Source organism: Symphodus melops (assembly GCF_947650265.1).
Source record: "Symphodus melops genome assembly, chromosome: 5".
Lineage (NCBI taxonomy): Eukaryota > Metazoa > Chordata > Actinopteri > Labriformes > Labridae > Symphodus > Symphodus melops.
Window position 1 is genome coordinate 25,483,451 of NC_136695.1, and position 14,081 is coordinate 25,497,531.

The 14,081-nt window shown below is 41.2% G+C and overlaps 1 protein-coding gene across 2 annotated transcripts in view; it reads right to left on the reverse strand.

The window, feature by feature from the left end:
- Positions 1-456: 456 nt before the first annotated feature.
- LOC306824650 (mannosyl-oligosaccharide 1,2-alpha-mannosidase IA) overlaps positions 457-14,081 on the reverse strand; it is a 192,426-nt gene continuing 178,801 nt past the window's right edge. For both annotated transcript variants that reach the window (XM_079344846.1, XM_079344847.1), the window contains exons 9-12: positions 11,791-12,010; positions 5,859-6,031; positions 3,794-3,909; positions 457-2,033 (exon numbers count right to left, since the gene is read on the reverse strand). In XM_079344846.1, coding sequence (XP_079200972.1) covers positions 1,892-2,033; positions 3,794-3,909; positions 5,859-6,031; positions 11,791-12,010 — 651 coding nt within the window. In that variant the 3' untranslated portion in view covers positions 457-1,891. The remainder of the gene's footprint in view (positions 2,034-3,793; positions 3,910-5,858; positions 6,032-11,790; positions 12,011-14,081) is intronic.

Below are 14,081 nucleotides of genomic sequence, written 5' to 3' on the forward strand. Positions count from 1 at the left end.
GCATCAGCTCTCTTCAAAGGGGACAGTCAGAATAATGCCACCAGTTTTAGCACCATTTTTATGAATTTACCACAAAATACTAATCATGTCAGAGTCTGATTCTATTTAAAGTCTGAAAAAACAACATTGAAGCAATCACAGTGAAATTAGGATTCAGGCAACATCAGGTTGAGGAAATTCATTTGAGGAGGATGTTATGAAATCTTGCTTTGTGTGCCTGACACGGTGAGAGAGATGTAAACCCCATCAGTCATTTTCTGCTCCTGATTGCTGGAACTTTACACAAACCCTCAGACATTCCCCTTCAATTAAATCGGTGATGAACTTTCTGGAAGCAAATACCGAAACAAATGTTAGTGCCAAAAGAGATCAGTTTCTTCCTCTTTGAGATTCACTGCAGGGTGAGTAATAAAAGTCCAAACTTCCCGGCCAATAAAAACCACACAACAACCATGATTGTTTAAATGTACAAAGTTGCACAGGTCTTTTTTTTTTATCAGTATTTGAAAAATATTCAACAATGAAAGTTAAATCAAACAGTAAGAATAAGTCATAACAATAATTAATATCAGCAATAGCTATACTGAAAATCAGAACGTTTTTTTTTTTTCTTTTACTGATACACCTGAGGGAAGCAAATCAAAAGAGAACCCAGAATGAAAATAATAACCACTGAAGTTCAGAGAGAGAGAAAAAAATAATAATCACAAAATCAAATCAAGACAAGCTCATACAGGGTTCACTCGCTTCATCTGTATGTACAGCACATTCGCTCCAACACTGCGCGGGACAGCGGCAATGAACAGAACAGTGATGGAAATGAAATCTCGCAACTCCGTAGTCGGCTCTCAGGCTTACAGCCTTTAACATCAGTAATGGCAGCTGTATGGATATACATGTCAAGGCAGAGTAAGTACAACTGAAACAGGGAAACCCATTTGAAGTCGGCTTGGAAATGTGTTCTTTATCCTTTTGTGTGTGAGTGTGAGAGTGATACAGCTACAGGACTGACAGAACATTTGTCACATTGACTTTAAAGGCTGAGAGGACTGAGAAAGCATCGCGCTGTTCACAAAAGAAACCCAAGCATACAGAGGAAACACAACCCAACTTCCCAGTCTTGTTTTAATAAATGGTCCCTGGATGCATAAGACACTGCCACTTTCACGACACCTCCTCACTTGAAAAAGAATCATTCAAGCTTGTTTCAGTACGAAACATGACATCAACATTAGTTCGGAGGTGGCTTCAAGGGCCACATTTCATGTTTGTCTGTACATTAATCAATACTCATTATAATTCAACCCTTTTTATAAATTTAACTTCCTTTCAAATCTCAACAAAAACACATTACTGGAAAAAGAAGAAGAAGAAGGAGACGGGAATAGAAATGCAAAGAAACCTTTGGTCAAAGAGTGTACTCACAAAGGAAAAAATGAAATGATGAGATTAAAGGAAATCATTCATCACCAAGGATTAACGAAACAAAGAACTCAAAGAGCAAAACTCAAAAGTGGTTTTCTATACGCTTCTCTCTCTTTCTAACAATATGGCCCATGGTTCAACCCTCCTCCCGTACATTTGGGCCTGCAAGTTATACTGGTTTCCTCACAGAGGAAAGAAGGAAAGAAAAAGGTGCTCTTTTCATGAAAGTCATGTTTGTTTTGATTGTCCACAAAAAAGAAGTGCCAGCAGGAAGTAAAACCCGGCGAAAGGATATACAATCACAGCGTAAAACGACAACATCCTTTACTGGAAAGGAATTTTGAGAGTCCATTACAAGCTCCGGAAGAGACTCTGAACCTGCATTAAATTGGTGTTTGCGATATCTGTGTGACTCTTTTGTGTGTTCGCACATACACGTGCCAAAAGGAAGCCTCTGTGGTCAGTCTTATTCAGAGACCGTCTTGTCCTGTGTGTTGTCATCCTGCAGGCAGCTCTTACGGACAACGGGCAGCGGGTGGGCTTCCGTGTTGAAGACCCAGTCCTCCAGAGGGAGAAGGTCGTCGTCAGAGAAGAGCAGGTACAGATACCTGAGGAAAGAGGAAGAACACCCATTTTACTTCTTCAAAATCCATACATTAAGGTTCATACGATTGAAGAAAAATCCTTTGAAATACTTCTGAAAATATGCTGATTCACCTTCTTTCTGAGAGTTAGAAGATAATTGATGTCTCTCTCATTTGTGTAAATTCAATATAGTTCAGATGATTAGCCTAGCTTAGCATACAGACAGAAAACATGGGGACACATCTAAACACGTTCCAAGCCAATCCTTCATGCCGTTTTAAAGACAATCAAAGTTAATCTTTTCTTTGGGCCCTTTGTTCTACCTGTGCAGTCGGGATACACACTGCCACATTTGTCCTTGTTGCAGTCACTTGACTAAACTCACAGTTTAGTCAAGTGACCTATTGTCCTGTCTAAGTACACAAGCACCTGGGCCGAATTGACCCCCACTGACCAGCAAGACTTCTGCTATGCTACAACTTCTAGGTCAAAGCTCGGCTTGAGAACTGTGGAGCATGTGCAGGAGACCCGGGTCGTTTTGGGCCACATTGAGGTGCATACATGTAAGTAAATCTATCCCCAACCACATAGCTCGGTGTGTTTGTACAACTTCATCAAAATCCACTGAGTACAATTGCAGCATACGTTTTAGTTTGGACAAACAGAATGAATGGACTTTTTCTCAGCACATGTAAAACCAACTTAGTGTGAGCTACGAAAACTTTGATGCTGACAGGAGCAAACAGTACAATAAAGACTTAATGAGGCTTTCATGATCGTTGCCTTGAACAGTTATTTGAAAATTAAACAAAATCCAAGGACCAGCATCCATAAAACCAATTATTTACTCAACAATTTTGGCATGATTTAATCTAAGTGTCAAAAGAGTTACAGTTTTGGTTTTACTAAGGGGGATGTGTGCAGCTTTAAATGAATCATCTGCTGTGTTGAGAAACACAGACGATGTATTTGAGTTTTATTTTAACAGATGAACAAAGGACATGTTTTTGAGCTACAGACACGGTAACACAGTCTGTTGGGGAATTGTATTTGGATGTTCGGATGTTTTTGGACATGAACAAATTATAGAATAAGACGACTGTTATTCTTTAACCACTCAAGCGGAAACAGTTTCTTAGCGTTTATCACAGATGTCATGCAGCCGTGCCGCACTAACTGAATCTCCTATTACTAATTTATTTGCAAGCAATGATTCCACTGTTACGATTTGTCACTTTAATAAGTGAATCCACATCAGGTGTCATGCTGGTAGAGGCCGCAGCAAGATCGGTATGTTCATCGCTCCTTTGTTGGATAGTACAGCTGAAAGGAGACAGGACATGTTGGGAGGAGCGGGTGGGTAATGACATACAGCAAAGGGCACCGCCACTGCGACAAGGACTACAGCCTCTGGGGTGTGTGACTTAACCATTAGACTACTGGCGTCCCAGTGCGGATTATTTCGAATTCCCTTGTCTTCAGAAAACCAGCTTCTCTTCTATCACTCGCTCTGATACGATATGACTTTCAGGAATGATTCACATTACTTAATAACTTAAGATACGTAACAACCATCATTCATGTTTGTTTTACAATAAAGAGTAATAAATAGGACCAGATGCAGAGTGTGACTGGAATCAGCTCAGATGACTGGAGAAGAGATGACTCACCAGCGTTCAGAGTGGAACCTACATTACTCTCTCTATCTACGATGGTTTACGCATGCAGATTGCAGCGCGCCATCTGTTGCAGGGAGATGTGGTGAGTAAAAAAAAGAACGTACTTGAGCGTCTCTGAGAGGAAGAAACTCTGCTGCATGTTATCGTGGCTGACAGTCATGGTGTAAACGTCACGGATCCCAGAGAAGCCGGACTCCACTCTGCAGTGCTGCTCCAGGGCCTGACAGACACAGATAGCAAGAGACAGAAAAGGTTTACATATGAACAGGCGTACCTCCAAACACATTTACAGTTTCAGGACAAAGTTAAGACACGTTTCCTGCCTGTTATGCTAATTTGAAAAGGTTTTGTATTTGGTTTTTATGACAAACTGTACCGAGGACATCACAGCACATAGCAAGAAGGGACCTTTTTCTACTTCAATGATTTATTATGGCTGAAAAAAAGAAAAAAATCCTACTCAACAGCAGAGTTAATGTCATCTATAGAAAGACTAGAAGATGTCAAGGTCTCAGCCGGATACACAATCGAAGCACAAGCAATGCTACATCTGACAGCGGCTAATGGAGAGTGGCTGAGCTAGCCGAGCGGATTAGCACATTATCACCCCTGCTACAAAGGCCTGGTTTATACGTGCTAATTACCAAAGACCCCGTTGTGTTAATGCTTGATGTTCACCACGAGATGCGTCATGCTCTGTTTTCAACCTTTGTGCCCGATAATTAAAGGCCTGTCAGACTCGTCAGCCTGAACTCTCCTCTTCTGTGCAAACTAAATTAATGCTAAATCTATCATGCCAGCCCTCTGCAGTTTTACTACAGCTAATGTCCTGTCTGATGTCACATTAATAAGGGTGCTCCCTGCACAACCCTCACCTCCAGCTCAGGGGACTGCTTGATCTACAAGTTAATGTATAGTGCCACACGCTGCCATAGAAGCTGGTTGAGGGTAATTGAAGGTGTAAAAGGGGCTTGACATAATAGATGAGTACGCTTTACAAAATCAGCCAAGCCACAGACAAGACAGCGTGTAGGATACAACATTACAATATGCTAGATTTACAACTAAACAAAACCATGAAATGATTCCATTGGAATGAAGAAATAAGTTATTTTTTCCTCTTTTTTTCCACATCTGAAACTAAGGTTTACTACAAGGTAGACTTTTTTAACTTAAGGAGCAGGTATGAGGTTGTAAACTTCATTTTGTTGCCAGGTTGGCTAATGTATTCATAGTCTGAGTACAGTGAGTGGAAACTTTTTGGTTGGAAAGAGTAATAAACTTGTGTCATCAATAGCTACCAGAGGTCGAAATCAAATAATTATTGTGGTTATTGTTTTTTTTAAGCTGTCACAAGAAGTTCATAAAATAATAAGTTGGTCATTCATCGCGCTGAACAGACAGCAACCGGACAGTATAGTTGGACCAAGCTTCTGGTGTTGAAAAAATGATTTCATTGTCAAGGAAAAAATCCTGCAGTTTCTTGAGTTTCCACCTGACACTGACGTTTACAGCCTGGTAAAAAACAACACATGGGTCTTAATGAATTATTTTATATCTGGGAAAAACTGTATGGAGGCTAAAGGCATAATGCATAATTAGGGGCAGACTGACTTACCTGACAGGATGGCACAAAGTACCGTAAAATCCAAAATGTACACAACAGCATTATACACAATACAGGATGTTTTGTGCAGCTCCCCCAGATAAAGAAAAGTTCAACTGTCTTCCTGTGCATTGGTTTTATGCAGCTGTGTAGCTCTTCCTGGTGTCATCTGTTTTTACCAAAGTGGTGTTTGTTATCCTCATAGAACCAGAATGATAGCTGAGCCTTGGTAACCTTGATAGTTGTGCACAAAGTGGACCCTACCTCACCTTTTATTGAGGATGTTTATTATGAACTTATGAGGGAGAAAAGCTGTTTAAAAGTGACGCTGCACCTATTATTATGTATCCCAGCATGCTTTGCAAAGCAAATTGGCCACTTCCAATACACAATGAAAGGTGGTTAGTTTTCAGTCATGTTAGGTCATGCTCAGTGAGTGATGGTTGCAGCTGCATGTGTCGTCATGTCTTCCGTTTTACACTGATGACTCAGCCCACTTTCTAGATGGAAGAATACTGGAGGTATTAAAAGTGCCTCTCATGTATTGCATTGCTGTGTCTCACCTCCACAGCCTCCCAGCCCCACTCTCTGTACTTGGGGTCGTGGGTCAGTCTCCACATGTACATGTAGCTCTCGATGACTTCTGGTCGGAGGATGTAATATCTGTCGCTCAGCCTGGTCGCTGTGGCTTCAGCTCCTGCATCAAATCTGAACGCCTCAGGTCCCAGTTTAGTGGCTGAGGGAGACAGAAAAAAGACGGACAGAAAGTCAAACCCTGATTTATGATATTGCCTACTGACACAAACACTTGTCTGCTCTGCTTCTTGTTTATAACAAAAACACAAACACAGAATTAAACTGTACAGAAGTGCTTCAATGGTGGTGGTTGAACATATTAAAGATTTAAGTTAGTCATTTAAGACCTTCTCAGCTGAACACATGGTCCGTTAGCTTCTCTTTTTTCCTCTCTTTGTCCTTATTCCATCATATCTCTAATGCATGGCAAACAGATTCCCTTCATAATACCACACAAAGGAATGTATTTTTGCAAAGGTCAGGACAGGAACATCAGCATAGCAACATCTTCAATTTAGAAACAGGCTGGAAGTGGCGGTTGTATAACCGCAAACAAGACCAATCAGAAAGTATGTTTCCACCTCCTCTGCGCTGTCCACTTTGACTATTTCCTTTCTCCATCTTATCATTTGTGATTTTAGCCGACCACTGTGAAGCCACTTGGAAAATTGGCCCTTGTTGCAGGAAGCTGCTTCTCTGAGGTCACTGGGGCTGTATGAGTGGCTGCATTCAATTGGAACAGACAATCATCTTGCAATACGAAGTGAGTATGAGAGAGAGTGGGGCCACCTGGTCTGCTCGTCCATTACCATGTGAGCGATTGAGCATGTGCAAGCAAGACAGAGGGAAAGACGACAGCAAGGATATTTACCATCTGACTTAGACTGACAGACTTTACTGGACAAACATCATCACAGTTTCAGAAGCTATAACCTCCTGTCTATTGTGCTGCTTTCAGAGATCTCGATATTCTCTGCTACTATGGGAAATGGTAAAGGAATTTAAACTTGTACTGCTGTTTTTTAGTCTTCTGAGATCCGACTACTCAAAGTGCTTTCAGATTCAGATTCTTTATTGTCCCACAAGGGGACATTGGTATTGCAGCAGGAGCACACAGAAGACGAGAAACATAAGGACAACATCACAGTAAAAAATAATAAAAATCAGACAACACATCAGTCAAGAGCACAAACCAAAACAGGGATTCCTACCAAGGTATCAAGGCGCAAAGTGGAGGTGTGCACATGTGCAATTCACATGAACAAAACAGCAACAAATGACTAATTGTTGTTTAACATGTTACTTGCATTTAGTATGAATGAGACCTGAAATCTTTCAGTCTTCCTCACAGGAGCTCTGAAACGGCAGGTCACACTTAAAGTCCCCATTCACACACTGATGGACTGCTCTGTCAAGTGTCCGTCAGTATTTTAACTCAGCCCATTCATACACATTCATACACCGCCGACAGAGCAGCGGGAGCAACTTGGGGTTAAATGTCTTGCCCATGAACACATCTGAGCTGCAGGAGCTGGGTATGAAACCAATTTACTGACTCTACCACTGAGCCACTGCCACCCAGATCTCGGTATCAGAAGTGGAAACCAAGAACTGTAAACCAGAAAAAATGTTGTTAATAGTTTAAACTGCCCTCGACATGTACAGGTGCTATGCAGACTTTTCAAACTAGAGTTTTGGTTGCATTCAGTGTTTTGTCTCTGCCACATATTGTATCCTTGGGAGCCAACAAACATGTTGAACAATGTAAATGGTTTTTTTTCCTGAGTGCGTTACCACAACCTCTGGCTTTTTGTTAAAAGGGACTACATGTGCGCTCATGTGTGATGCACTAAAGATGGAATAGTTGTGCAGGTCCCAACCTTGACTGTTTTTATCTGAATTACTTCAACACATCTCGACTTCACCAAAACAACAACAACATGGTGCCAGAACTTTCACTGCACAGCTCAGAGATTCTCCTCTCCAACACTTCTCATTACATCTTTCTGATTCCTGAACCACCACGGGGATCTCTCCACTCTCTGCTTCCTGGCTGCCTGCTTTGAGCAATCATCATTCTCTGGCTTGTTGATGCCTGTGATTGCAATGCTTACACTAATTCAACAGAAGACAATTGATTTTTCCCAAAAGTCCTCCCGGTGAACAGCCAACAGCATCAAACACAAATTAGAAGACGCTGCTTTAAGAGTTGGTTGTTGCTCTTTGAGGAATTGAACAACTTTTCACGCCTCCAGAAAGAGCGTTTTTCAATCTCAACAAGCTGAAAGATGTTCAGAAGAAATTGGAAACAACTTTTGCATAATGAGGATTTGAAAAAGCATCAGACAGACATGTAACAGGCTGCAAAGTTGATATGCACCTCTCAGATCAGACCTTTATGGTCTTTATGCACAAGATACTGAGCAAGAAAAATAATGAAAATACGCTTCATGTTTTTTTTACAACACTTGCCGAAACCAGACACGACCAGTTTAAAAAAAGACTGAAACACAACCAGTGTAGGCTACCCTGGAGCTACAAGTGGCTGAGGTCACTCTGGATGAGGTAAAAGAGATATTTGCCATCAGTTGACTCCACCATGTTAACTTCACACAGAGTTCAAGATCGAGTGGGATACCATTTGCCAGTATTGAGCTTGAACTTTGACTTATAACACTTCTGGGAAGAAAAAAAAAAAATCACCTCTTTTTCTCTTTCCTAGCTGCCTTTTTTTTGCTTCATCACTGCTACATTTCTCCTGATAAATCAGCTGCTGTTTTTCCCTGCTGAACATTAATGATTAGGTATCATGTTTTTTCGTCCTGCGTGTGAAGTGACATCCGTAGTTTCACATCATCAATCTCCCTCAAGGTGCTCTCTTTTACTTCCTCTCGTTCATCCCCATCGTCGAAGCTAGGCATCACAAGTCTATTAGCTCTCGTCTGTCACCTCTCCCTCTGCATGCTGCGCCTCTTATTTCCCCATTTTCCAGCCTCAGTGCGCTGCTGTGGAGATGGCAGAGATCCAGAACGGCAGCAGAAGGAGAGTCGTCATGGCATCAGTATTTAAGACGCAGTTAAAGAGCAGCCAGTTTGCGCACATCCAAGCGCAAATCTCACACTCTTTCTGTCCCTTTCCAGCTAATCCAAGAGCTGCTAAGCACCATCCATTCCCTTTAATGAGTGAAGAGAAACCTGGTGGAGGACTATGAAAGAGAAAGCCAGAGAAACCTTTTTTTTTTTTTTTTTTTTTTGCAGATCAAAAGTATTCCAAGCCCATCAAGGAACGTTTTATGAGGATGAGTCACATTAGCTTATAGGGGAGCGAATGAATATTTCAGCATGAATCTGTGCAGCCCACCCAACAGAGGAGGGAGCGAGGGGTGAAAAAGCTTGAAATTAGCAGAGGAGATTATTGTCAGGGGCCAAGACAGATGGCAGGGAAGAGAGAGGATCAAAAATGGGTCTTTCCAGAAAAAAATGTAGGCAAGCTCATTCCTCTCGTCTTTTTTTTTTTTTATCCTCTTTCTTCTTTTTTTTGTATTTATTTCCTCACCTAATCTTCATTCTGCAAGTTTTAACACATCAGATCTCATCTTCTCCCCTTCATTAAGAGGTTGGAACCAAAAGGAATTTGCCCGTCGTCTTTTATCACATTTCACTCCGATTCCTTACGTACCTTTCTCTCTACTTTCATCTCATCGCTCTTTTCTCAATACAAACGTTTGTCAAGGTTTATTTAGGCTTTTTATTCCTTTATTAGAGAGATTGGACATTGGATAGAGTCAGAAATCTGGGAGAGAGAGAGAGAGTGGGGAATGACGTAGGAAAGGAGCCATAGGTCAAATTCGAACCTGGGCGAGCCGCTTAGAGGGCTACAGCCTTTGTACATGGCGTGTACACACTAACCACTATTCCACCACTATTCCTTAACCTTAACTGGGATTTTCAACATTATCAAAACAACTGCTGACTTAAAGAAAGTTCAGCGAGTGCAAACTAAATAAAGGAACACACCATCACAAACAATCAATGTAAAGGACATGCAACACATGAAATACTGATGACTGTGTCGTCTCCACAACCACCACCGTCCTCGTTCATGCTCCGAGAAATCCTTCCTGCATTTTATCCCTTCTGCTCTTCTGTAAGGCGTCTCGAGATAACACTTGTTATGAATTGGCGCTGTACAAATAATGATTGATCGACTTCATACAGCAGTTCTAGAAGATTAAACAAATAAACACAGACCAGGCGTTTTCTGTTAACAAGAGACCTCCTCTTGCTTCCCTTCATTCTCACCTGAATCTCAACAAAATGGGATCATCCATATTAAGCACAGAGTCACCTCCATGTCTGCGTTGGTTGCCTACAGCTGCGACACGTTGGAGAATAATCCAAGTGGAACTTTAATTCCTGGCTGCTCCTTATTAGTCCTGTCGTCTCTCTGCCGAGGTGAAGCCACAAAGAACCGTTCTGCTCTCTAGTCGGGGCAAAATGAAAACGCCCGAGGCGCTTTTAATTTACAATACTGCTCTTCAGGACTCTTAATTTTCTTATACCGTGAGTGCCACCGTAACCTTTCTTAACGAGACAGCTCAAGTACACCACAACTATAATGAGCCGTACAATTCCACTGGCTCTTTCTAAGTGCAAGGTTTGGGGAAAAAAACAGAATTAAAGAGAGTATGAGGACCAAACTGAGATCTTTTTTTGCTTTTGATTTAAAATAATTGCAAGCAAGGCTACACCAATCTTATGACTGCGAACCTGGCAGTGCATATTTAATATCAGTGCATCTGCTTGTGTGCAGGGTTCCTCATTCTGTGCTGCTGTTTTAGGGGGATGCAAGAAGACGAGGTCACTCTCATCACTTCTGATTCCAATACCCGCTTTGTTTGGGACAGTTTGATAGATTCCTGCTAGAGTCCCAAACTCAAGCTTTTACACATCCTTCAATGACAAATGATAAGGTTGACATGGCTCTTCCACCATGCATTTTAAACCACACTCAACGCTCATCATGAACATGAGGCTATTTACTGCAAAATGTGAATGATAAATGTGGTCAGGTTGTTGTCACTTTTAAAAAACAAAAGGACATTTAAAATACACTTTTTTTTTTTTTTTTTGCAAAGTCAAGTGCCTTATATTTATTTGCAGTTTATACAAGTCCGTGCACATTTGTTGTCTTTTCAAAATGCACACCTTGAGATTTTTTAATATCTGTATTATTTTTTTATCTGTTATATTTTATATATATTTTTACAATCTTTTACAGTCAGTGTACACAGTGGTTTCAGAGAGAATTTTTTTTTTTTTTTTTCGATTCTTCTGTATGTCCAGCACATGCTGAAAAATTGTCAATAAAGATGTTGACTTTTTGACTTGTTATTTTGCACATTTTAATAGAGGCTTGTCTTCCCATGCCTTTCTCAAGTCATGTCATCATTGACCAGTTTACTGCTCAAATAAAGAGTTTGATTTCTAATGTTTCTAAACTAAAAAAATGCAGTCATGTACTTGTATATGTAACTTGAAAAACCACTAAGGTGGGAACAGAGACTGGATTGCTATCATGTGGCTTTAGCCTTGGAAGGTCTGTTGAAGCTGAAATCAAGCAGAAACTTGTAAAAGGAGAGTTTATTAAATCCCCAATGTTTCAACAGATTTAACTACATGGTAAAAAAAAATACAACCTTGTTGCAACAGTGGATAAAAAAGTACACATTTCCTTTAAAACTCCTACTCCACTTTGTCATTTTCCTCCTCCACCTTGTCATTTTATATTTATATCCACAACAAGAGAAGTCAGCCATCGGTTGCCCTCCTCCTGAACCGCACCGAGCCTCCTGGACTGAACTACACGCAGCCTCTCAAAGCTCAAAGAGTCTCTTCACACTCTGATGTTTCCACTCACCTGAGCGAGTGTAGCTCTCGTGACACGTGTGTGTGATCTCAGCAGCCAGGTCGAGGTAGTGTTGCCTCTTCTCCGGCGCCCCATCGTCAGCTCCGATGCCGATCATTCCCCCGGAGAAGCAGGCCAGGTGACCCATCTTGTGATCCAGGATCCCTCCTCTCCACTCGGCCATGTAGGTGAGACCACCTGCTGACTTTTGCACCAGGTTCGCTTCAATCGCCTGCAGCAACACAGAGAACAGGGAAGCATATTTAAACTGGACTTATTGAATGCACCGATTCCAATCCGTCATCCGTCTCCCATTGACTCGAAATTTTTACATTTTCAAAATGCAACTACACGTCCCTTTTTTTTGTGACAGCTGTTCCCATGAAACGCAAATGTACCTTGTTGATTTTTTTCTAAAGTCAACTTGTTTTCATCTTCAACAGAATTTTTATTTTTTAAACTATATCCTTTATTAATCCGAGGGGATTTTTTTCCTACTCTATCACTGACACACTTTACACACACATATCTTCCATGATCCTTTCAGGCTTTAATAAAGCCAACACAAACTAGACTGGGATAAAAACAGCTTCAGAGGTTTCTTAAGCCATCGACTTCCTTCATAATTATTCTCTACATGACCTGTTTTCTATGCACGCCTGTTCGATCAGGCTGCTAAACTTGACCTGCCTGTACTGATCTGTTGAATTATGAACACGTCGTATAGCAGCAAAAAGAACTCTGACAAACCCAAGCACAACAGTGTATGAGACACAGGAGAGCTAGATTTATGATCAGACTTGTGAAAGAGAAAACTTTCTTATCTGATAAATCTGCAAATGCAGCTCCTGTGCGTTTCTGCCTCTTTGCGGCTCGGTTTCTTCTCCGTGCTTGATGTTTTATAAGACAGAGTAGCTTCTTATGAGATCGTTTCTGAGTGACTCATCATTCTGTCTCTTTCTGTCGATGCAGTTTCTTTCCCCTCAGCTCCATTTCACTCATCATTCAGGACTAGCTGCCTGATGCTCATTTAGCATTTTTTGACAGCCGGATACAGCAGAACACAACGTGCTTGTATTGAAAAGCGTAAACTCTGTTTTGAATCGGAGGTCTAAAATTATACAGGGTTTCCCCCCCCCCCCATCTTTTTCAAAATGACATTGGACAGAAAAAGAGAGAGCGAAGACCTTTTCCTCCTGAGTGAGAGCGAAGATTTCTTTTCATGCAGAGTGTATTTATTCAAACACACTTTATTTTTTAAGATTGATTTTGGGCCTTTTTAACTTCTTTACTTCAGTGATAGGACAGGGGATAGAGTCAGACAGAGAGTGGGGAATGACATAAAGGCAAAAGAGCCACAGGTCAGATTCTTACCTGGGTCGCCCGCTTTAAGGGCTAAAGCCTTCTTACATGGGGCAAGAGCACTAACCTAAACCACTAGACGACCAGCACCCAACACACTTCTATTTTTAATGTGTTTTTTTTTTAATCACTGCAGAATTCATTCTGCTTCATGCCATTTGAATTACCTTTCTTGCAAATAATTTTTGATAAAGACTAACTGCTGTAAATGTGGATAAAACAAAGTCACAAGCTTAACATTAAACCATGCTCGTAGAAAGAGAGAATTTTTCTTTTTTTTCTGGGGGGTGAGGTTGATGAGAGGTTCGCTAATTAGCAGTGATCATGCTGTAGGACAATTGGAAAACGTTCTCTCATTCAACACTGTTTTAATTAGTAATTTGATTTTGTTTGAATGCCAAAAGATAATGAGTTGTGCTGCGGCCTCACCTTAGATCTCTGTATAAACATACAGTGTGCGACTTAATCTGAAAGTGCCGGGGTCCATGGCCATTTAAATACCAAATCTCGGGGGGTGGGGGGGGAGGCAGTAATTAGGAGTTGAGCTTCTAGCTTGACCCTCTGATGAGAACTGAGGAAATCTCGATAGCAATCTGAAGTTATTGTCTGTGTTAGTGTAATTATAGCCGCAGGGAACATCTTTACTCCATTAAAGAGGAAGTCAGACCGCTCCGATGTGTCTTTATGCAGTGGTATCCCGGGCACTGGATTCATGTGCACACACACACACACACACTTCTCTGCTCTTCTTTGACATTACAATACATAAATACACTCGACAGTTACAATCTCATGACATTACGCAGCAGCAGGAAGCTTTCCTTTACTATGTTAGCTTCTTTCCTTGCTCCTGTGTCGGTTCCTCTGAGAACTCTCCGTTTACATTCATGGTGTGACGATACAGCGCTGCAATATCTAAAGGCCCTGAGTTGAAGTGGCAT